General features: G+C 38.3%; 1 protein-coding gene across 3 annotated transcripts in view; it reads left to right on the forward strand.

Moving 5' to 3' along the window:
* SMIM14 (small integral membrane protein 14) overlaps nt 1–22,975 on the forward strand; it is a 56,923-nt gene extending 33,948 nt beyond the window's left edge. For all 3 annotated transcript variants that reach the window (XM_043438290.1, XM_043438291.1, XM_043438293.1), the window contains exons 3-5: nt 10,815–10,863; nt 17,467–17,609; nt 19,689–22,975. In XM_043438290.1, coding sequence (XP_043294225.1) covers nt 10,815–10,863; nt 17,467–17,609; nt 19,689–19,721 — 225 coding nt within the window. In that variant the 3' untranslated portion in view covers nt 19,722–22,975. The remainder of the gene's footprint in view (nt 1–10,814; nt 10,864–17,466; nt 17,610–19,688) is intronic.

The raw sequence follows: 22,975 nt of genomic DNA on the forward strand, positions 1-22,975 counted from the left end.
AATAAGCTATTTATGTCCCAAACAACAGAGAATGGAAAAACTATTAGAAATGAAAGAAGAAACATACTTTGGAAGTGTCTGAGAAATGTTAGTGAAAGCCATTTGCCTTTGCAGGTTCGGGTTAGAGGGTGTGTAGGTTAGGCTTCCCCGGTGGTCTTGTGGTTAGAAATCCATCTGCTAGTGCAGGGGACTCAGGTTTGACCTCTGGTGGGGGAGGATCCCACAGGGCGCCGAGCAACTAGGCCCATGTGCCACAACTACCGAAGCCCAGGCACTAGAGCCTGAGCTCTGCAGTGAGAAGTCCATGCACCTTAACAAGTCGCCCCCTATTTGCTGCAACTAGAGAAAGGCTGCACACAGCAACTAACACCCAGCCCAGCCTAAAATAAATAAATAAATCTTAATCAGCTGGTAAAGAATCCGTCTGCAATGCAGGAGACCTGGGTTCGATCCCTGGGTCGGGAAGATTCCCCTGGAGGAGAGCATGGCAACCCACTCCAGTATTCATGCCTGGAGAATCCCCATGGACAGAGGAGCCTGGTGGGCTACATACAGTCCATGGGGTTGCAGAGAGTTGAACACCACTGAGCGACTAAGCACAGCCCCCAAAAAAGAAGAAAAAAATGTGTAGGTCAAGGTAACATTTGTAAATATGTGGAAGACGATCTAAGGAATATATCTCAGATTCATAACAGTGGTTATATTGGAGAGAGTTTGACAGGAATGTAGGCACTATTTTTAAAGCCATAGAAAGTCTCTGATGCTGATCCTCCTTTTTTAAAAAAGTAGTTTTGTTTATTTATTTTTGGTTGAACTGAGTCTTCATCGCTGAGATGGTTTTTCTCTAGTGGTGAGCGGGGGCTGCTTTTCGTTGTGGTTTGCAGGCTTCTCATCGCAGTAGCTTCTCTGGTTGCAGAGAGGCAGGTCGGCTCAGTAGCTGCGGCTCCAGGCTGTAGAGCGCAGGCCCAGCAGTTGTGGCACGTGCGCTTACTGCGCCGGCGCCTGGGGGATCTTCCCGGGTCAGGGATCCGCGGTGTCTCCTGCCTCGGCAGGTAGATTCTTTCCCACTGAGCCACCAGGGAGCCTGCGGCTTCTCCTTTTCCAGATGCGGACGCTGAGGTGCAGAGAGGTTTAGTCACTTTTCCTGAGTGTTAAAGCGGGCCAGCGAGTCGCAGAGGCACACTTGGCCTTGACGTTTAGCTCCAGCCCTGTGCTGTTTCTTCCTCATGGTGATCTGCTCTGCTCCCTGTTGGTTTCCCTCAGGTGCCTTAAAAAGCACTGTATTTGTGGTCAAGGGTGGGTGGGTGGAAGGATAGGAGAAAAAAGGGGAGACTCTTCACTGTACTTTTTTTTTTTTTTACTTTTTTATCTTTTAAAACTGTGTGAGTACATTACTTATTCAAGTAATTAACTTAAAAATAAAACTTTGTTAGCATTTCAAAGGCATTATAAGCAGTACAGTTAATATACAAAAATTAGACTTTTCCCACTGAATAGTAAAGTTTTTGAATGCACTGTTACAAAGAAAATATATTCTACAATATTTACTAACCTTTTAATAACTTTAATGAGACTGTCTTATCTTACCTTTGTTGAGTTCTAAATGGGTAGAATTTTTCTCATGTTAAAAATATATATAAAATTAGGAAAACCTGTATGTCTCCTAAGGCTAAATGGACATTAACAGCAATTCACACTCAGTACCGCTGCCTCATGAGTGCTATGCAAGGTCTGATTATTTAACTGCTAAGCTGTACCAGCACAAAGAATACAAATCTGGTTTTCGTGCATTTTATTGCACATTTCCAATAGGACTTTTAAAGCGAATGACTTTATCTCTGACTACATTCTCACAGGAGTGTTTTAAATGGCACATTACATACAGTGGTTCAGTTCAAGGCTGGTAAAACTGCGGTACAAAGAATGCCCACTTTGGGGTGCTCATGACAAAGTTTTACTTACCCTACTGGCATGTTGCCTTCCTGTGATTCAGTTACACTGTTAGGCTATACAAGGATCAGACTTCTTAATGGAGTTGTGTTTTGCCAGGCGTGTGTTTGCCAGGTTTTCTTTGCCAGGTTCTGCTAATGTTCAGAAACATTAAAAAATGGAGGCGTTATCCGACATTACTGATATCTTTCTATCCTAGCCTAATACTCTAATTAGAACTCTAATGCTTTACTCATTAGATACTGGCTAATAAGACTTAAAGAGCTGGATAGGAATGTGCAGTAAATCCCTTTCAGTTAAAATCAGGTATCTTTATCATGTTACATATAATTCTGTGTTTCATTACGTGATTTAATGGTGGTAATACATCTGTTGATAAATATTGGTTTTTACTGATGTAGTAGTAGAATACTATTAGACAGGTAAAAAGATGTCAACACAAAATCACAATCTAATTATAAATCATTCTTCTAAGTTGTATAATTTTTGTGTGTGTCTCAGAGGGTATTTTTTTAAAGGGGTGTTTCCTTATAACTAATATATCTAGTTTGTTTTGGTTTTTAAAAAATCACTTATATTTCCTGACAACCATAAAGATGGCCTGGAGAGAGGCTTTTTCAATTCCCACTGAAGCCACTTGCAGAATTATTTTATTTTTATCCTCTTCTGCTCTCTCGTCACCTCCTTCTCCTGTTCTCCTCCACTGGCTGTCTCTTGGCATACAGTTTCCTCTATTAATGATAGGAGTTCCAGAAGGAGACAACAGATGGATTTGGAAATGTGAATTTAGATTATGTTTTGTGTTTTTCCTCTTCTGTTGTAACCTAAGATTTGGAGTGCAGATAATTCCTTTTTTGTTTGTTGAGCTCTGTGGTTCAGCCCTTATCTAAACAATGTACCTGAAACTTCAGCATCTTTAATTTACTTAAACTTGTTTCTGTATTAAAGTACTATAAGCATGTGCTCTGGGAGATCATTGGTTCAATTCCCTTAAAAGTCTGCAGGCCTTGTAAATTGTGACTAATATCCAGTGTACTTAAATAAATCACATTAAGTATGACTTGTTATTGGCCTGGAAAGATGTATGCCTAAAAGTTTAAGAAACTTCTCTACCCAGGAAATGTTATCTACTGCTAGTATCTTTTCCTCTTAATATATTTTTTGTAAAATGTTTAATTATTGAAATAAAAAATATAGTAATATTCTTTCAAAAAAGCAATCAACATGTTAAAAGTAAGACCAAAAAAAAAAAGTAAGACCAAACTCCTCACTCACTTCTCTGTATCTGGCATATTCCTACTTCCCTAGATGAATTTGGTATGCATTTTCCCAGATCTTTCTAACAAACATTTAGATACCATGATATATATATTTTATCCCCAATTTAATAATATTGAGCATCTTCCATGTTGCTATAAAGCGTTTTTAATAATACAGTTGACTTTTGGTTTTTACTTTAGTCAGTAAAGGAAATGTTCATGTATTTCCTTCTTTCAAATCTTAATATTTTTTATCAATATCATCTAGCCACTGGAAAACTAAATAGTCTTGTGATTTATGGTACAGTTGATCTTACCAGTTAGAAACTGTTGACCTTGAAAAGAAAAAAGTCAGTTATTTTACCAGCAAAAATGGATTTATTTGGGAATAGCAGAGAATTGCAATTCAGGACAAGCAAGCCACAGTGAGAGCCATAGGCAAGTCCAAGGAACATTATTTTATAGAGAAAAAGGAGAAAGTTGGGGGGAGGGGGTCGTTCTGAACAAAAGCCCATTGGAGAAAAGTGAGCGTTCAGGGTGATGATGGTTTCTCACTGGCTGAGTTGCTGGGGTGATCGGTTTCTTACAGGAGATGCAACCTACACCGTGTACCGTTGGGGCCAAAATTAATGCCTGTTGTACAGAGGTCTGTGACAATGGATGAATCTTACAGTTGGCATCAAATTGTACTGCGTGAGAGCTCTCCCTTCTGGCCTCCCGGTTTTCCTTTGTTTTCACAGAAGGGGGGTTATGTTTTATTTAGAAGATAACAATAACTAGTGCATGTCTTCATGGCCCAAAATTCAAGGAGTACTAAGTGTAGAAAGGGAAAAATAAGAATCTCCCTATGTTTGCCAGCCTCCCATTGCCACTTTACTGTTATCAGCTATTCATAGTTTCCTTTATATTCCCATTATGGGGACTGTATAACAAATTACCCTAAAATTTAGTGGCATAAAAAAACCTTTTAATTAAGTTGACAAACTCTGTCTGGAGTTCACACAGAGCACAGTGGAGATGGCTAGTGTGCTGCATGATGTCTGGGTTCTTAGCTGGAAGCTGGAGAGGCTGGGAGCAGGAAGAGCGTTGAAGGCTTGCTCACTTGCTGTCCGGCAGTTGATGCTGGCTGGTGGCTGAAACCCTGCCTCGCGCTGTCAGCCAGAACACCTACATGTGGCCCTTCTTGTGGCTTTTTGGCTTCCTCACAACACAGTGGCGTGATTCCAAGGGCAAGCATCCATCCCAGGAGAGGATGAGGAAGGGAAAGAACCAGGCAGTGGCTGGATACTTGTGACAGCCTAGCCTAAGATGTCACATGTAACACTTCTGCCATACTTTTGGTTGTAGCAGTCCTGAGCCTGCTCAGCTTCAAGAAGAGGGGCAGCAGACTTCACCTCTTTTTTAAATTGAAGCATAATCGATAACTAACGTTAGTTTCAGGTGTATGACTTATATGTATTGGGAAATCACCACCACAGTAAGTTTAGTTAACACTTGTCACCATGCACAGTTACAGTATGCGTTTGTATGTATTGTATGTACATAATTTTACTAGTGATGAGAACTATTAAGATCTACTCTGTTAGCAGCTTTCAAGTATGCATATGGTATTATTAACTATAATCACTATGCTGCAAATTATATCCCTATAACTTAATTATTTTATAACAGGAAGTGTATATTTTGCCCTCCTTCACCCATTTCACTCACCTGTCACCCCCAAACCCCCCCCATCTCTGGCAACCACCAGCCTGTTCTCTATATCTTTGAGCTCTATCTTTTGTTGTTTTAGTTCCACATATGGTATTTGTCTTTCTGTTACTTATTTCACTTAGCATAGTTCCCTCAGGGTCCATTCATGTTGCCACAGAAGGCAAGATGTTGTTCTTTTTTAAGGCTGAATAATAATTCCATTATGTGTGTGTGTGTGTGTGTGTGTGTGTACATCCTGGAGGAGGGCCTGGCAACCCCCTCCAGTATTCTTGCCTGGAGAATCCCGTGGACAGAGGATCCTGGTGGGCGACAGTCCGTGGGGTCTCAGAAGAGCCGGATGTGACTCGGCTACTAAACAACAACTTCTGCGTGTTTGTTTTAGCTCTTGTTGCCTTTGCTTTTAGAGTCATCCAAAAACTTATCACCAAGACTAATGTCAGGGAGCTTACCACCTATGTTTGCTTCTATTTTTATGGTTTCAGGTCTTTAATTTATTTTGAGTTAATTTTAAACCATTTTTGAATTAAGAGAACTAAATGTGATCAGATATAATTAGATTCTAGCTATCTCTCGGTTGAAACATTGGGCTTCCTCAGTGGTGTGATTATGCAGGAATTCTTGAATTGAATGTAACTTTGTATTTTGTCACTTCTTTCAAATTCTCCTTTTGTAAGTTGGCAATGTATATCAAAACTTAAAATGTATGTACCTTCATCATAGTAACTCTTCTCTATATTCTAAAGAGATTAATCATGTATATAAGAATGTTTTTACAGGAACATTCACAACATTGTTTTTCATATACAAATTTGGAAATGACATATTTAAATGGAATGTGGGACAGTATTAAAAATTAGGTAGAGCTGGGTTTTGGCAGTCTAAGGTTATTTCAAGCCATCCTTATTACTGAGAACTGTATGAGGTCTGGTCAGGGAACACTGACCAACTGTTTAACCATTGATTTGAAAGTACATTTTTGCTGTTGGTTTTGGCATTCCACTTTAAAAAAAAAAGTGATAACTATGAGCAGGCTTACTGACATAAACAGGCCGCCCTTTCCTGCGTAATGCTATAATCTGAAAGCATACCATGGGCCATGACCTGATTTTTTTATATATATTTTATATTTAATCTTATATATGTTTAGTTATATCTTTTAATCCTCACAATGATATTAATATTGATAACAGACTGTATTTATTCCTTTTGTTGTTTGAAACTTTGCTTTAGAGAGTAACAGACACAGAATTTGAACCCAGATGCCTCTGACTTTGAAGCTTCTTTTTTGAACCACTGTTCTGTATCACACTGTTTAACAGTTTATCTACCGCAGGTGGATCCTGTGCCTGGGAAAGAAGAGCACCTCCAATATACACGAGATTCTTGAGTAGACACAGAAAAATAGCAAATACGTTCTTGTTTAGGTTCTGCCTGAGTTGCCTCAGGCTGCTCTAGCACGACACCACAGACGGGGGGCCTCAAACAGTAGCTATTTCTCATGGTTTGGAGGCACTGGGAAGTCCAAGATCAGGGTGCTGCCTGATTTGGCTCTTTCCTTGGTTTTCAGGTAGCCACCTTGCTGTATCCTCAGGTGGCCCAGAGAGACTACTGGGCTCTGCTCCCACCCTCTCATAAGGGCACTAATCCCATCAGGGTGGGATGACTTCATCTCATGACTTCATCTGAACCTCATCACCGCCCAAAGACCCCCCCACCCCCAAGCTCCATCACACTGGGGAGTCAGGCTTCAGTATATGAATTTGGAGGGGTGGAGGGAATACAAACATCCATAGCAGATACCTTTTGATAATCCCAAAGAGAGATTTTCTGTTTTTCTTGTAATTTTTTAAAAGAATTTCTCCAAGCTAAGATTCCTCATAGAAGTTCCATTTATCTGCTTTTGTGCCATTAGAGTCTTCTCTTTGATCTATGTTTTTTCCCATCAGTCTCTGACAGCCAAAGTTCTATATTACGCTTCCTAGATAACCTAAGAGACTATTTTAGGTTCTACATCTTCCCTAACATGAAATCTCGGTGCCAAGACTCTTATATTCTTTTAATCTCTATTTTCTTCTTTTTTTCCCCAATGAAGAAAAACATTTATTCTAACCATACTATTTTGTCTCATCGATTTTGAAGCTAATTCATTTAAGGAACTTTACATGACCATCCTGGTTAAGTGGGGAAATCTAAATCTACATTTAGTACTTCCCTGCGATCCTGGGATCAGTGTTAGTTAGGAGAAGGGTTTACCTGGGGAGCAACCATTGACTGTGAATAGTCCATGTGTGGTTCCCTCTACTCAACTGCAATACAGAAAATATTTGAAGTTTATGGCTTCATCCTATAGTTACTGCTATGCCTGCTTCCCTTATATTATTATCCTTTTTTTAAAAATAAAAGTATAGTTAATTTACAGTGTTCTGTTACTTTCTGTCATATACCAGTGATTCAGTATTCTATATATATATGTATATATATATATATATACACACACACACATTGTATTTCATATTCTTTTCCATTATGGTTTATCACAGAATTTTGAATTTAGCTCCTTGTACTATATAGTAGGACCTTGTTGTTTACTGATTTTCTTTTATTTATTTTGTTTTCACCAATGACTTCCTTTTGGAGTGGCCAAAATCAGCATCAGTAGTCCCACCGTATTCTTCAGATAAGTTAAGAGAAAACTGAGATGCACTGTCAGACCTCTGTTTAAAGAGTTTTATCAAAGCAGTGAGATTCTCTTGTTTGACTAAATGTGTTTTTCTAATTCTTTAAAGACTGTATACTTTACCCATCATAAGTGTTTGAATCTGACATACTGAATATATATCCCAGCACACTGGTTTGGACAGAACGTGTAAGCCCAGGACTAGAAATGTGGTCATGATACTTCGGCACCTCATTATGCAGAGCCGGCAGCATCGTCTGCCTGTGAACATGGAGAGCGTAGCCAGGAACCTGTGGAAGACCAGCCAGAAGCGCAGGGTCCAACTCCAGCTCGCCATGGAATGTCCCCAAGGCTCGCTGCAGCTTGGACTGGAGAAGCAGTGCTTCAGTCAGCCAGGCTCTCGATGAATAATTTCTTTTCATTCTTGGTCCTGTGTGCGGGCACTTTTTAACATTTTTATTAAAGCTGAAAGGGCTTCTTTCTGCAAGGCATGTGTTGTAATTTGACTTCTGGCTTCCCTTATCTAGAAAAAAATCAGTTCTAAACCAACATAGCTACCACATAAAACTGACATAATTTCTGTATTTGTCAATTGTATGTGAGTGAATTAGTTTTCTAGAAATTTGTATAGCAGGACAAATTATAGATTACTATTTTTTATCATAGTCCCAAAAGGAAACTTATTCCATGTAGTGATACTGAAAGGAAGAGATCTCTTTTAGTGCTGAAGGAAAACATTGGCTGTGTTAATCTTAGAGGCTATTAGGTAATTAGATATGGTCATTTTCACCTTACTCTGAATTTGCTTCCGGTTCAATTGTATATGTCAGTTGTATATCAATTCACTGGAATATTTTGTAACCATTCAAAATTGTGGCTGGTTATACAATGTTTCAGTCTAATGATATGTTAATAAAAATTATGATACAACATTTTGTACATTGTAAAATAAAATAGAATTGGGATTTAAAATCTGGACTTCAGAGTTAGTACTGGATATATTAGCTAACCTCCTCCAAACTCAAATTTCTTCATCTGTAAAGAAAGAATAATAGCCCCTGCCTCCTCCAGTGAGTGTGAGGATTGTCTAAATTCTTAGTATAGTCGCTACCACATGAAAGTTCCTAGTAAATAGTTGTTATTATACTGGTTGTAATTATGTGTGGTTTAGTCGCTCAATCGTGTCCAGCTCTTTGCATCCCCATGGATTATAGCCTGCCAAGCTCCTCTCTTCTTGGGATTCTCCAGGCAAGAATAGTGGAGTGGGTTGCCATTCCCTTCTCCAGGGGATCTTCCCCACCCAAGGATTGAACCTGGGTCTCCTGCACTGCAGGCAGATTCTTTACCGGTTGAGCCACCAGGAACCCTGGTGATTGATTGTAATTATCTGAAACTGCATATTTTAAGACTAGAAAACATAATGATAATTGTACTAGGCAGAGAATTAATCCACATTAATTCCTAAGTATTCTGTAATGTTTCTTGTATTATACTGTAATACAAATAATTATTTAAATTATAATTTAAAGTAATATTTATAAACTCATATCATTAAAATATATTTGTATTTAAATGTACTTCTAATATGATAATTATAAGGTACTCCTGTTCCACATTGGTTAAACATATCAGTATTTTTGTTTTCTTAAGGTAAATACCCAGAAGTGGAACTGCTTAATTTATATAGTAGTTGTATTTTTAACTTTTTGAGGAACTTCCATACCATTTTCAATAGTGGTTGCTACCAATTTTTATTTCCACCAATGGTGTACAAGGGTTTCCTTTTCTCCACATCCTCACCAACACTCATTATTTACTGTCTTTTTGATAATAGCCATAGAATGCATAAAAGGGTTTTTGAATTCATTCTTTGCATGTTTAGGAAGGTTTAAGATATCCAGCATATTTTTTTTACAATAATTAAGGTCTGTTTTCCCATTCTAATTCAAATAGAAGTACTTTTAGTGGTATACAGAAAAACAAGTCTGGTCATCTTAGAGAGCAATTTGTAAGATGATTTATTCTGATGTTTTAGATGAGGTCATAGTTTGTCTAGCATGGTAATAATAATAGCTAACATCTCTTCTCTCTCGGGTTGTCACTGCATTTCGTACGTGCTGTGTATTTAATTCTTACCTGTATTCGGATACAGGCAATATCCTCATTTTAGCACATGAGGAAACTAAAGCTTAAAGGTGTTAAAGAATTTGCCAAAGGTCTTGAAACTCTAGAAAGTTGCAGAGCCTGACTTTAAATCAAGATCTGTCTTTCTTCAGAGTCCAGCTAAGCACAACTGCCATGGAGTGGCTTCCCCAAATAATTGCAAGTGATGTTAAACTGCTTGAATGGAGAGAGAGTGTGATTATAAAGTAATGAGGCTGAATTGAAAAGTAGCATGCTCATTCTGTTTACTCTGTGTCATCTCTTTTAAGATATATGAGATTTATCATTTTAAAACATCCTAAAAGGCCTCAGCATAGGGTGAACATTCATAAAAGGATGATGTCTGCTTATTGATAGATGAGTCTTTTCTTTGCAGTTGTCTTTTAAAATTCATAATCATATGGTTCCAAAATTAAATTTGATGTCAAGATAGACAAAACTTCAAATCCCATCTCATCAGAACCTACTCTATTCCTCCAACCCACTGCCCAACTGCTATGGTGTCATTTTTATTAGCTTTTTGTTTATCCAACCACTGTTTATGCAAATGTAAGCTAAAAGGAAAAAAAATCCCTTTCTTTCAGAAGGCCTTTTCTATAAAGAGAACTTGTTTTTCTCTCTTTGCTTCTAATTTTAAGTGAGAAAAAAGTCTTGTTAACAAAGTTTAACAGAGTTTAACAAAGTTAACAGAGTTTAAGAGAGTTTAACAAAGTTTAGTTGCTCTCCTCTATGGTCAAGTGCTTTTCCCTTGGTAAGTCTAATAACATATGGCAGTGGGAGTTTCTGTCACAGGTAACTTTTAAAAATTCCTAATTTAAGTAGGTGAATTGCACCAGATCACAGTATATTTGAGTATTATGTTGAGAAGAAAAAAATCCCACCAAGCTGATCAGGCCCTGTATGTATTCTGTGTTTTTATCTGATATTTGATTTTGAAGATACAATAGATAGTGTGGTAGCATTCATTAAAAAACAAAGCATGATCTTCCTGATAAGTAGCATCCATTTTGGTGAGTCTGGTGGCTAATTTCCTTTTTTCTTATTCATTGTAGTTGAGGCAGTCCCAGTCCTACTGCACAGACACAGAATGTCTTCAGGAATGTAAGTAATGATGGGACAGGAGGAGGCTTGGTGTTGGGGGCACAATTAGAGATCAGAATATATGACTGAACATTTGCCAGAAATTATTCTTAACAGTTTGCTGTTTAAGAAAATGACTCAGTAATGTATCTCCTACTTAAAATGCTTAATTTTTTAAGTTAAAAATGTGTTTTTTGGTCCTGCCACAAAATCAGAACTGGTTCATTGAATAAAATCATAAAACCACAGATACAAAAAAAGGAAAAGAGAAACTTCCAGAAATAAAAGATGACCACTGTTGACAGCTTGGTGTAAACCCTCCCAGACCTTTTTTTTGGACAAATAGATGAGGAACCGAGCCCTCTGGGCTCACTGAACTGAACCTCGGGGCTTTAGCACAAACCCCTCACTGTTTCCCTAGCATCTGTCTGCATCCATTGGCAACTTTGAGAGTTTGTGAGCGCGGGAAGGGGAGGCCATTTTTTGCCAAGGTTTGGACGCTTTGGGAGCCATTGGAATCATTCCCTTGGCTCTGACGTCAGTAGTCTCAAGAGGGTATGGACAGTGGGGAGGTCTCTCCATGACTTTTGAGGCAGCGGTGATGATAAAGTGAGAATCAGTGTAAGAAGGTGGATCCTGCATGGTGAATGTAGCTGGCAGACTTGGTGGCCGTAATATGAGGCATCTTTTTTCAGGACAGAAATAACCTGAGGGATACTTGGAGGGGAAATAGTAGCCAAACCAGTCCTGTACCATAATAATTTGGCCATAAGAATGGAAGTATGACATTCACAGGATGGTGAAGCCTGGCACAATTCAATCCATATATACTTACAAAAATGGGATCACTTTGTATACACTACTATATTGTGACTATATCAACATGTATTTACCTTAAAAATATTTACTAAATAATAATTCATTATGAGGATGTACCAGTGTTCAAATAATTCCCTTCTGTTGAATCTTAGGTTACTAATATATTTTTGCTGTTAATAAATAATACTTAAATAAACATCCTATGTACCTTTTAAGGCTTTTGACATATTGCCAAATTGCACTTATTAGTAGGCTAGTTGCTTGTACGTCATGTCTCTGAAGCTGAGTGCCGTTTTATTATGTATATGACGCTAAAGAAAACACAGTAAGGTATCCTTATAAAGAGGCTCGTTTCCACATTATTAATTACTGTTAGTATTGTGCGAACTGGGCATCCCATCAAATTCTGTAAATGGAACAACTTAGAGAAGTAGAAGCTAGTACAGTGCCTGGCCCAAAGTAGAAGCTTTGTCAGAAGTCAGTCCTTTGGCGCAACAGGACAATAACCATACGCCTCTGGGCAAGAAAGTAACGGACAGACGTTCCATTAGGTTTGGGGCATGATGGGTGGTGATCAGTCCCCCCACTCCAGGTTTCTTTACGTTGCCTCTTCAGTAGCATTCACTAACCTACAGTCTTGCCTCTGATAAGCAGCTCAGATTTTTGCCTCAGCAGAAAAACTAAAACCTGTTCTTCTTGTTGAAATTAATCTCATTGAACTTCTTATGGGGAAAAAAAAATTTATTGTATTTGTGGTGTTTGTGACCTTTGAGCCAGCCCCACCTGTAAACCAAATATACTCTTATTTCTGTGAGTTAAATTTCACTTCTTTAATCCAAACATAAAAGCAAGACTCTAGAGCTTGAGTATTAATTCAGTTATCTTGGCCAGTCGTCCACCACCTGCTCCGCTCACCCCAGTTCTTTTAGCATTTGGTGGAAATCCTTTCTAACAGCCACGTCTTTAAATGGTTTAAGCAGTTGTTTCCTCTGAGTGATGTGTAATTATTTTTCTGTGTATTTTAAATCTTCAGCAATGAGCTTGTGCTCATATATAATAATAATATATATATATTAATTAGGAGTCCCCACAAGCCCCCTTCTGTTTCAGCAATTTGTGAGAATGGCTAACAGAATGGAGGAAAATAATTAAATTACTGTTCCCAGTTTATTATAAAAGATGCAACAGCCAAATGGGAGAGATGTGTAGGGCAGGGTGCAGGGGGAAGGGGTGCAGAGCCTCCCTGTCTTGGGTACACCAGCCTCCTGGCTGACTCCGCGTGCCCTGGCCCAGAAGCTCTGTGAACCCCATTGTTCAGGCAGTTTATGGCGGTTCCATTCCATAGGCGTGAATGACTGGATCATTGGCCATCTATATAAGTTTAGAGAAATAATCCCTCGGGATCTGCCAGCTGTTAGATCCTCTCTCTTTTTCATCTTCCTTGCGTCCAACTAAGTTAATAGTGTCACTGTGAATATCCCATTTGACATCTTACTTCTAATACTTACTTTTCCTTGTAACCAAGGACTTAACCATTGAGTAGAATGGAACACTGTATTTTAGTGTACAAGATCCTTTTACGTTTTTTATGGTGTGACATTTTTCTAGACGATAGAGTAAAAAGTATTTATCCTCTTAAGGCAGATAATTCCTAGGCGGTGAAGGGAATGGATTTTATATCCCCTGTGTGATTGTGCTTCTTTAATACTCGGATTATTTGGTGCTACATTAATGTTTAGAATATTTAGCACCAAAAAGTTATCACGATGAAAACCATAGTGGCCGGATCATGTAGAGGCTCTTGGACTTCTCCCTGCTGACCTTACAACAGCTGCTGCTGATGCGTGTTTGTATTGGCTGCATGCGGTGCCAGGGAGTTTGAGCAGCTTATGTGTCCTGAGACTTCATGAAGAAGCCTAGGTCAGTTCAGATAGCCGGCATCTCTAATCCCAAAATACATGGTTCAGAACTCAAGCAGTTGATGAGTGTGTAGTGAAAAGATGATTTCCCGCTCACATTCCCCCATCTGTCCGGGTCCTCTCTGGGCGTTGCTGGCCTTCTGTGTGCCTTTCCACAATCTCTTTATGCACATACAAGCAGATATTTAGTATTTGCCACCCCCCCTTTCTTAGTACCCACAGTTTTCACCTGTTTTTTCCCCTCTGTCTAGAAATAGCTTGGAAAAAAAAAATAGCTTGTTGCTTGTCTCATGTAAACGTCCCTCACCATTGTGTTAGAGCTTCACCCCAACCCCCACATACCATAATTCCTTAATTGGATACTCTTGGCAGACATTTAGCTCTGTATTCAGCTTTTTGTTAATAACCCTGCAGAGTATGTCTTTGTAAAGTACCTTCTAGATCCAGTCCTAAGTTTGTGCTACTGCTGTAAACAAGAAAAATACTGTGATCATCAGTTCAACTGTCCTGGTTCAGCTATTGGCTTTTATTCTGATATGGGTCTTAAGTTATTGGAGAAGGAGAGAATGCTCTTAATCAAACCTAGGAGGTCAGGAAAACTGTATCTGTTTAACCTTTTTAAGTAGAGAATTCTGCATGTTACTGCCCTGCAGAAATTTTAGAGGCACACTCACCTCCTCCTACCATCACCATTTCAGACATTTGCCAAGTGTTGTGCTTCTTTCATCTTGTTGCCGTTCATATCTGACCCTTCTTCTTTCTCACTTCACCGTCTTATCCAATCCAGTCATTCACACCAGGATCTTTCTGCACGTAGTCTTTTCTTGCTCTCAGTTGCTAAGTCACGTTCACCTCTTATGTGACTCCACGGACTGTAGCCAGCCGGACTCATCTGTCCATGGGATTTTCCAGGCAAGAATACTGGAGTGGGTTGCCATTTCCTTATCCGGGAGATCTTCGTGAACCAGGGATAGAACCTGTGGTTCCTGCCTCGTGTCCTGCATTGCTAGCAGATTCTTTATCGCTGAGCCCCCAGGGAAGCCTAAGTTGATCCTAAAGCTGATCAGCTGGGGCACAGATCAGTAATGGCTGATGTTTATCGAATACCTGTTGTGTTCCAGGCACTGTGCTGCTTTTCATATACTGATCATTTCCGTCTTCACAACTGTTTTATGAGATGATGGTAATATTTCCATATCACAGGTTAAAAAAAAAAATCGAGGCACAGAGATTATTTATTTAAGAGGTGGTAAAGTCAAACAGCAATGAGATGGTCTCATTTTTAAAAAGTTAATGAATTAGCAGAAGTAGGAAACCATTCTTTCAAACTAGAAATGCTACCCTAGTCTAGAGAAGAAAGGAAAGAATGGAGAAAATGGAGATTTCTTTCTTACCAGACGAGAGCGGGTTGTAGGATGTTGTTGAATGAGTTAAATGAGATCATGCCAGACAGGGAAAAATAATGAGTCCCCAGAAGGACTGAGTTTGCAGAGTTGGTGAATGGCAGCCAAACTAGCATTGAACTATTGCATCAGATTTACTTGGAAAGCTTTAAAAATATTGTTGGTTCCTGACCCCACCCTGGAGGTGGTCCTGCATTAGATGATATGAGGCAGGGCCTTAGAAATGGTGCCATTGATGTTGTCACAGGCTAAGTCGGGCAGGCAAGCCAGGGATCCACTGGTTTAAGGAGGAAGAGGGAGTGAGGTTGACTAGAGCAGAGGATGATTCTTCTGAGAATAAGGTAATATTGATGTAATATTACATCAATAATATTGAGGTAATATTGATGAGCAGGGCCACGTCTTATGAGGAAAGGCGAGGCTGAAGGGTTCAAAGTTGAGGCAGTGGACGGTGGAGAGTGAGTCACTGGTTCGTCAGCAGAGATGTGTTAAGAGCAGTGTTCTAAGCAGACTTTCTTGGCTGGCAGCAGTGTGCAGAAAGGGAAGGCTGCAGTAGGAACCAAGCTAGGAGACAGTAATGGGGAGCTAGGAGTCATGTTATCACCATGAGAGTCTTCAGACGGAGAGTGAGCATTTTGTCATGTTTGCTTTGTCTAGAACTGGGCATTAGTAAATTTGCGATCTGAGGTTTAACTCTCTGAAGCTTCACAGTCCTTTACTTGTGAAGAGCATCAAAAAGTAAGGGACCCATTTTCCACACTGCCTTGGCATTGGGCTTACACTTGAGGTCTAACTAATGTAGCATTTTACTTCTGAGTGGTGCACTATATGAAGTGATCGTACATAGACTGCACAGTTCTCTTTCTTTGACTGCCTTTATATAATCTAACAGCTAGTTGTAAGTTTATAAAAAGTCCTTTTAAAATCTGTATTTTCCGATTTTACTACCCACAGGAGTAATAATTTTCAGGGGCCTGTCTACTACGTGATACTGTCAGGGATTATGACATAGCAAAGAGGTTAAGAGCACAGACCCTGGGATGGGACCACTGTATTTAAACTCACTCCAGCTTTGCCACATGCTGACTGCATGACATTGGGGTTTAAGCCCCCATCCCCCAGTTTCCTCATCTATAAAATGAAAGATATTATACTTGGCATAAAATAACATTGCTAAGGAATTCCCTGGAGGTCCAGTAGTTAGGACTCAGCACTTTGACTGCTGATGGCCTGGGTTCCATCCCTGGTCGGGGAAGCTGGGAACTAAGATCCCACAGGTCTCTAGGTGCAGCCAAAATAAAAATAAAAAGATTGTTAAAAGGGATTAAGAGAGAGAATGCCTGGTTCAAAGTAGCCGCTCAACTTTTAACTATTATTTAGTAATAAAAATAATAGATAATATTTTGCTTTTTAAAAAAAATCACTCTTGGAGCAGCTTAAAGGGTAGAATTAGAGGAATCAAGAGTAAGTATGAGGAGGTTGGTTAAGAGGCCGTTGCAGTAGACCAGACGAGAAGTGATGGTAGCTTGAACAAGTGTGGGTGTGGAGCTGAAAGTGGACAGATTGGAGTGGTTTTAAAAGCTAAAATTGACAGTCACCACCTATAGATACTATTTTCTCTAGAAATCTGATCTTCTAGAATTTTCATTTCTGACACTTTGAGTTCTCTAATATACATTTCATTTATTATAAATTTGTTAAGCTCGTTCCATGAGCCAGGTACTTGTTATTCTGAAATAAGTAAGATATGCCTGCCTTGAGGGACTGATACCTACACAGACACCTGATTTTTTTTTCCTCTGGACAAATGCATAGACTTTAAAATAACTAGATCTGAATCCAAATTATTTTTCCAAAAAAAGGCCAAATTAATCTCTTTGTTTGAAAATGTCATTAAAGGGATCTTTAATTCATATATATACAACTAAGATGTCCCCATTTCCTTAAGCTTTATTATTTTTTCAGGCTGCTTCTGTAATTAAAACGCATAATCCCCTCTCCCCTAGCATGGCTTTCCTGTATGTCAAGTGGTCGTAACCTGGGTTCTGCAGATCTCAGTATGGCTATGAATTGCCATGAATCTTTTGCAATTATTAATATATACAAAATTGTTGAATGTGTATACATGGATTCTTACAGTGGAAACAGTCTTTTTTTTAAATCAAATTCTCAAAGGATTCTATTATCCCAAATTATTATTTTTTTTTAATCCCAAATTATTAAGAACTACTATACTATTAAGAATCTTTATTTAATAGGCTCTGGCTTTTGACTATTTTATACCATTTACCGTTTAGATTTTCTCACAGGAGGAAAGGGAAATTGAAGGTGTAATATTTAATAATTCTTAAAATTATTAACAGTTTTTCTATTAATACAATTTTGAAGTTATTTAAACATTAGAGTTCGTTTTTACATTTACCTAACAACATGGTAATTATTCAACAGTTTTTGTTGCAAACACATTTTCTGTTTGTCTTTAGTGCCAGGACCCTCTAGTGATAATGGCATCAGTATTACCATGATCTTGATGGCCTGGATGGTTATTGCAGTGATCTTGTTTCTGTTGAGACCTCCTAATCTAAGAGGATCCAACCTAACTGGAAAGCCAGCCAGTCCTCATAATGTAAGTGTTGTGGATTAGAGATCTGTTGGGATGGGGGGATGGGCGTAGCCTGTGAAGGGGTGGAGTTGTTTTCACTGAAATATCTAAATTAGCAAAAGGAAGATTTAGCTCACAGAGTAAATTAAATTCTTCCTGTGTAGTCCCAGTAAGTCTTGCAATTCCAAATGGCTTAGTTTTCATGGAGTTACACATAGAGAAGTACAGACCAGTAGCTCCACATCATTTTAAGATGAATTTCAATGTTTACTCACAGGCGAAACATAAAAATGGTCCAGTTCATAATAATCCACAGTGATAGTTCTCAAATCTCAGTCCTCCAGCTTCTGGTTCTGTCCGCCTCACAGTTGATTCCTTGCCTCTCACGTCCCAAGGTTCCTAGATACTCTTACTAGCTACAGTTCAAATGTCCCTACTTGCACACGTGCGTGTGCACACACACACACACACACTCACTCACTCATTCACTCTCTCTCCATTTTCTCCCCTTCTGTCCTAGATGTCAGATATAGCAGAGACATGGAGCCCATCTGGCTCAACCTGCTTTCCCATCCTATTTCTCTCAAATTCATTCTGACAGTTCTGCATCACAATAGGTCAGCTGAGCTGGCGAACAATTTATATTGATAAATCTTGATAGTCATGATTATAACAATTTTTAGAACCTAAATGAAAAATATGATAAAGTGACCCAACAGGGAGTTTTTGATTACCGTCTTTAATAGAGGTAAATCTATTATCCCCTCCCCCATTAAAGGATTCTTTTTAATTGTTTTCAGAGGCAATGTTTATACTTTTTTTCTTTCTCATTTGATTTGGGTATTATCTCTTTAAAACTATTTCCATGGTGGACTTACTTGTTGGATACCAAATTATCCCGCTAGTTCCCTTCTTCAGCCTAAAATAATTGCTTCTTTCCCCCAATCTTGTGTTGCTAATATTAAAAAGAAGTTTAACTAGACCAGTTGCTTATATAGGAGAAAGCAAATATGCAATGTTAATTGGTCAGTGCTTTGGGACTGGAACATTTAGATATGTAGCATGCTGACTTTAGTTAAGAAAGAAGCCATCATTAGCACTATATAAAATGCCTTATTTTTAAGTTTTCATGGAGAGGAGTGTATCCATAAAACAGCTTGTATGTTGTCTTGGTAAAGTGCTTTCTCCTTAGCCTTTTTTCTTTCTATGTACAGTTTTGTTACTTTCATATCAAAGAGCAACATCTTCAATGTTTGGAGCTAAATTAGAAGCCGTTTAAAAGTGACAGAAATGCAAGATTACCATCCCCTGATCCGTAGTTCAGTGTAGACCAGCAGTTCTAGGAGTGGTAATCCCACAGCTCTAGGAGTAAGCATGAACACATATTGACCAATTCCAAGCAGAAAAATTGATTATCCTCATCTGGGGTTTCATATAGCATATCAGAGTAATAAATAAGTGGAGTCTTCCTAAAGATTCCTAAAAGCTCTGCTCTTGCCTTTACAGTTCAGATGCTTTCTGTTACAAGTAACAAAAATCATTTCAGCCTGGTTTAAGTAATTGGCTTTCTTGGTGTACATATCAGAAAATCCAGAGGGAGGGTCAGTGTTTAGAAAGTTTTAACAGTTCATTAGAGACCTAGTTTCTCTCCTCAGACCATTGTTTATTCCAAGGTGGGCTCCCTTTCTGGTCCCTGTCGGGCAGCTCCCAGTGGTAGCTGGAGCCGCATATTTCCTCACTGACAGATGTTCTTAGAGAGAAATACAAGTCTTTAGCTTCATTTTAATTGTCCTGTACTCAGTCACCTTATTAGCAAGAAGGATGAGACTACCTTAATTGGTTTAAGTATCACCTCTGGAGTTGTCACCTGAGTCAGTATCACTGTTACAGAATTTTCTTTTCTTCCATGCTACAAAGGAGAAAGAAACAATGTCGGCGAATCACAGTGCTCCCTTGTGCAGGAACAGAGGAGAAGTCCAAACAAGTACATGACCGAGGGTGGGAGGCTGAGGGCCGCTGCTGCCCAGTTCTCACTGTATGTGTTAGATTGTTTGCACCGGGGAATTTAAGTCATTTTCATCATCTCTTTCTCTCTGATGTCAGGGACAAGACCCACCGGCCCCTCCCGTGGACTAGCTTTGTGGACATGGGAAGTGAAAATAGTTTAACACCTTGCACGACCAAATGAACGAAGACGACCAGAGTACTCTTAACCCCGTTAGAACTGTTTTTCTTTTGCATCTGCAGTGTGGGATGGTATTGTTTTCATGAGCTTCTAGAAATTTCACCTGCGAGCTTAGTTTTGCTTCCTGTGTCATCACCTTTCCTATATTTGAGTAAATGATTACATTAAAAAGTTACATGGGGCTTTTTTGGTTATCCTAAACTTAAACATTCCATTCGTTCTGTTTGTAACTGTGATCATAATTTTTGTGGTAATTTCTGGCCTGATAGAAGGAAATTTGAGATCTCTACATTTAAATATTTTTAGTAGTTTCAATGGGTTTAAAAATTGTTTCTTTAATAAGGTATTTATAAAGTTATTTGGGGTTACCTGAGATTGTATGAAAGGAAATTAGAACCACACTGTATTTATATTTACCTTGGTAGTTTATTTGTGGATGGCAGTTTTCTCTAGTTCTTAGGACTGTGACAACTTTTGGAATATTTTACAAATTACAGCTGAAATCTGTATCATCCACTACAGACGATTTATGTGACTAAAGAAAAGGAGAAAAGAAATGAAATAACTGTTTACTAAGTTTTTATTCCCATAAAATGTCTAATATTAAGAAAACTTTAAATAAACATGGTTTAAGTATGGTGGATGATTTACAGTCCATTATATGAAATTTGTAAGCCTCTGCACACTAGCCTTATTACACAGTTCATGAAAGGAGGAAAAAATTTAATTCTTTCTACCTTTGCTAGGTATAATCTATACAGTAATAATTTAAGCTATAACTTATTTTTAAAGTGGGTGCCTCTCAGGAAGCTGCTTTTGTGTTACAAACTTCCCTGTTAAATGAAACGATCTTAAAGCTATCTTGGGGGCCTGCTTGGTTACTGACATTTGAATGCTATTTACTTACTCTTTTTTTTTTTTTGGAAGAAAAAATTTAGAGTCTTATTGTCTTTCTGACTTCAAAAAATATTTAATGAATTCTTTGTTTACTCCAAGGGAAAAGGAGGGAAATGAGAAACAATCAAGGATATTTTTTCTCAACCTCTGTCTCATTCTTGTTCGGTAATAGGGTGGATTGGGGTGGGGAGGAGCGCTAATTATTATAAGGAAAATTTTGAAATGTATAAAAATGTAAAAGGTTTCATTTGTTTTTGTTCAGTTTGAAAGAAAATGAATACAAATGGCATAAAAAGCCTGCATGACCTGTGTGGTTATAGAATTTTTTTCTAACAAATGATTGCAGATGATTTATGGGGGCTAGAAGATATTTTGCTGTCAGTGTAAGGATGCTCCCCCTCCCAGATCAGTTTAGCTTTTCACTGTATAGATCTGAGAAATTACTTGTATGAATTGAATAAACTTCTCTATATTATTGTACTGTTTAATAGAGTCTCTGATACAATTACGTGACACGCGTAGGGTATTTTTCTCCCTTATTATGATTCTGTTCTAGGCTGTAAACACTGTAAGGGCTTCATTTCATTATATAATCTGATATCGAATGCTTGCATTCCTCCTGTGCATCTTGGCTTTGTGCTCAACTTTTCTTGAAATAAAATAACCTACTGTTAATTACTTGTGTTAATCGAGGGGTATCATAACACAGGTAAGTCAAATCCTGGGTAAAAGAACAGCATAGATTTAAGGTTTTTCCTCTCAATATGGCCTATTAAAAGCCTTCTCAGCTTCATAGCTTTTAAAGCAGAAAGGATAGGAATGGCCTAAGATGGAGCTGAATCCTTGTAATCATTTCTTTTTCTGCCCTTGCCCCTGAACTTTGAAGGCTGGCACATATTGTAACGGTCTGCTCTTGAAGCTGCTAGAAAGCTAGTCTCTGGAAGAGATAGTGATGTGTCACTGAATCTGTGGTTCACAAAGAACTAAGAATTGACTTTGGGGAATTCCCTGGTGGTCCAGTGATTAGGACTCCATGCTTTCACTGCCGAGGGCCCAGGTTCAATCCCTGACCAGGGAACTAGGACCCTGTAAGCCATGTGGAGTGGCAAAACAAAAAAAGAATTGACTTTGGTTGAAGGAAGTGGCTGTGACCTGGAGACAATATCTAGTAATAGCTAGAGACCTGGAAATCTGGGTTCTTATTCCTAGTTCTTCGTTTCTGTCACATAGACTTAATTGACATTACATTAGAATATTAACCTTTTCCTATATGGACCGTCTATTTAATTAATAACAAAAGTTCTTAGTGAAGTATTTAGTCTTGGTTTTTCTGCTTGTACAATTTCCCTGCCCTCCCAACAAAGACAGTATGTGGTAGCACATAAGGTATTCCTTTTAACCTAATTAGTAATTTATATTATTCTGTTTTATCCCTAAAGCTTCTACATGTGGCCTTTTTATTGAGCACACTCTTACTCATTATTTGGCTTGTAAACATTCACCTAAATTATGACTACAATAATTTTTAAATAGCCTGGAAAAAAGCTTCACATTTTAATCACTTTTGGCTCTTAAACAGCCCACAAATGCCATTAATAGTTTATTTTGTTTTAGAGTTATTTAATGTTATTTTATGCAAAATGTTTGTTTTGTTTTGCTTTGTTTTCCACATGGAAAAAACATTAGAACTGTGTATAGTAAAAGATTTTATCATGTATCTATCCAAACACTATCCCATGTTCAACAAGTCATATTTTAATTTTAAACTACTTGGAGAGAGTTTCTAAAGTAACTATTAACTACAGCTATTCAGTGGTTACTTTTAGTGTCTTTGTGATATGCGATGTTACAGTGTTTATAAATTATCTATATCTTATATTTTCAAAGGAACCTCAGAAGTCTCACACCCTGAATCAAAGTCTGTCACTCTAAATGAATATGTGCTAAAATTTGACCAGCTCGGCTTAAGACACAAAACAGCAACTTGAAGGAGAAATCGAGAGAGTTTAAATTAATGGGTGAAATTTTTGTTGTTGCAATAGTAGGTTTAGTCTTAACTTTATAACATTTCTAAATGAAAAGTCGTATGTATTTGTTACTGTGTCTGATGATTACTTTGTTAAAAGCAAAAGTGGTCATGTGATGTACCAAATGTTAACTGCTGTTTTTAAATGTTTAAATCACGCCAAACAAATCATGTCTGTGCCATCCAGGGTTTATTGTAATCTTTTACTGAGTACTTGGATTGGGAAAAAGGGCTTGTACTATGCACTTTTTATTAATGAATAAATAGAAAACATTAGTAACA

The sequence above is a fragment of the Cervus canadensis genome, chromosome 19 (genome assembly GCF_019320065.1).
Source record: "Cervus canadensis isolate Bull #8, Minnesota chromosome 19, ASM1932006v1, whole genome shotgun sequence".
Taxonomy (NCBI): domain Eukaryota; kingdom Metazoa; phylum Chordata; class Mammalia; order Artiodactyla; family Cervidae; genus Cervus; species Cervus canadensis.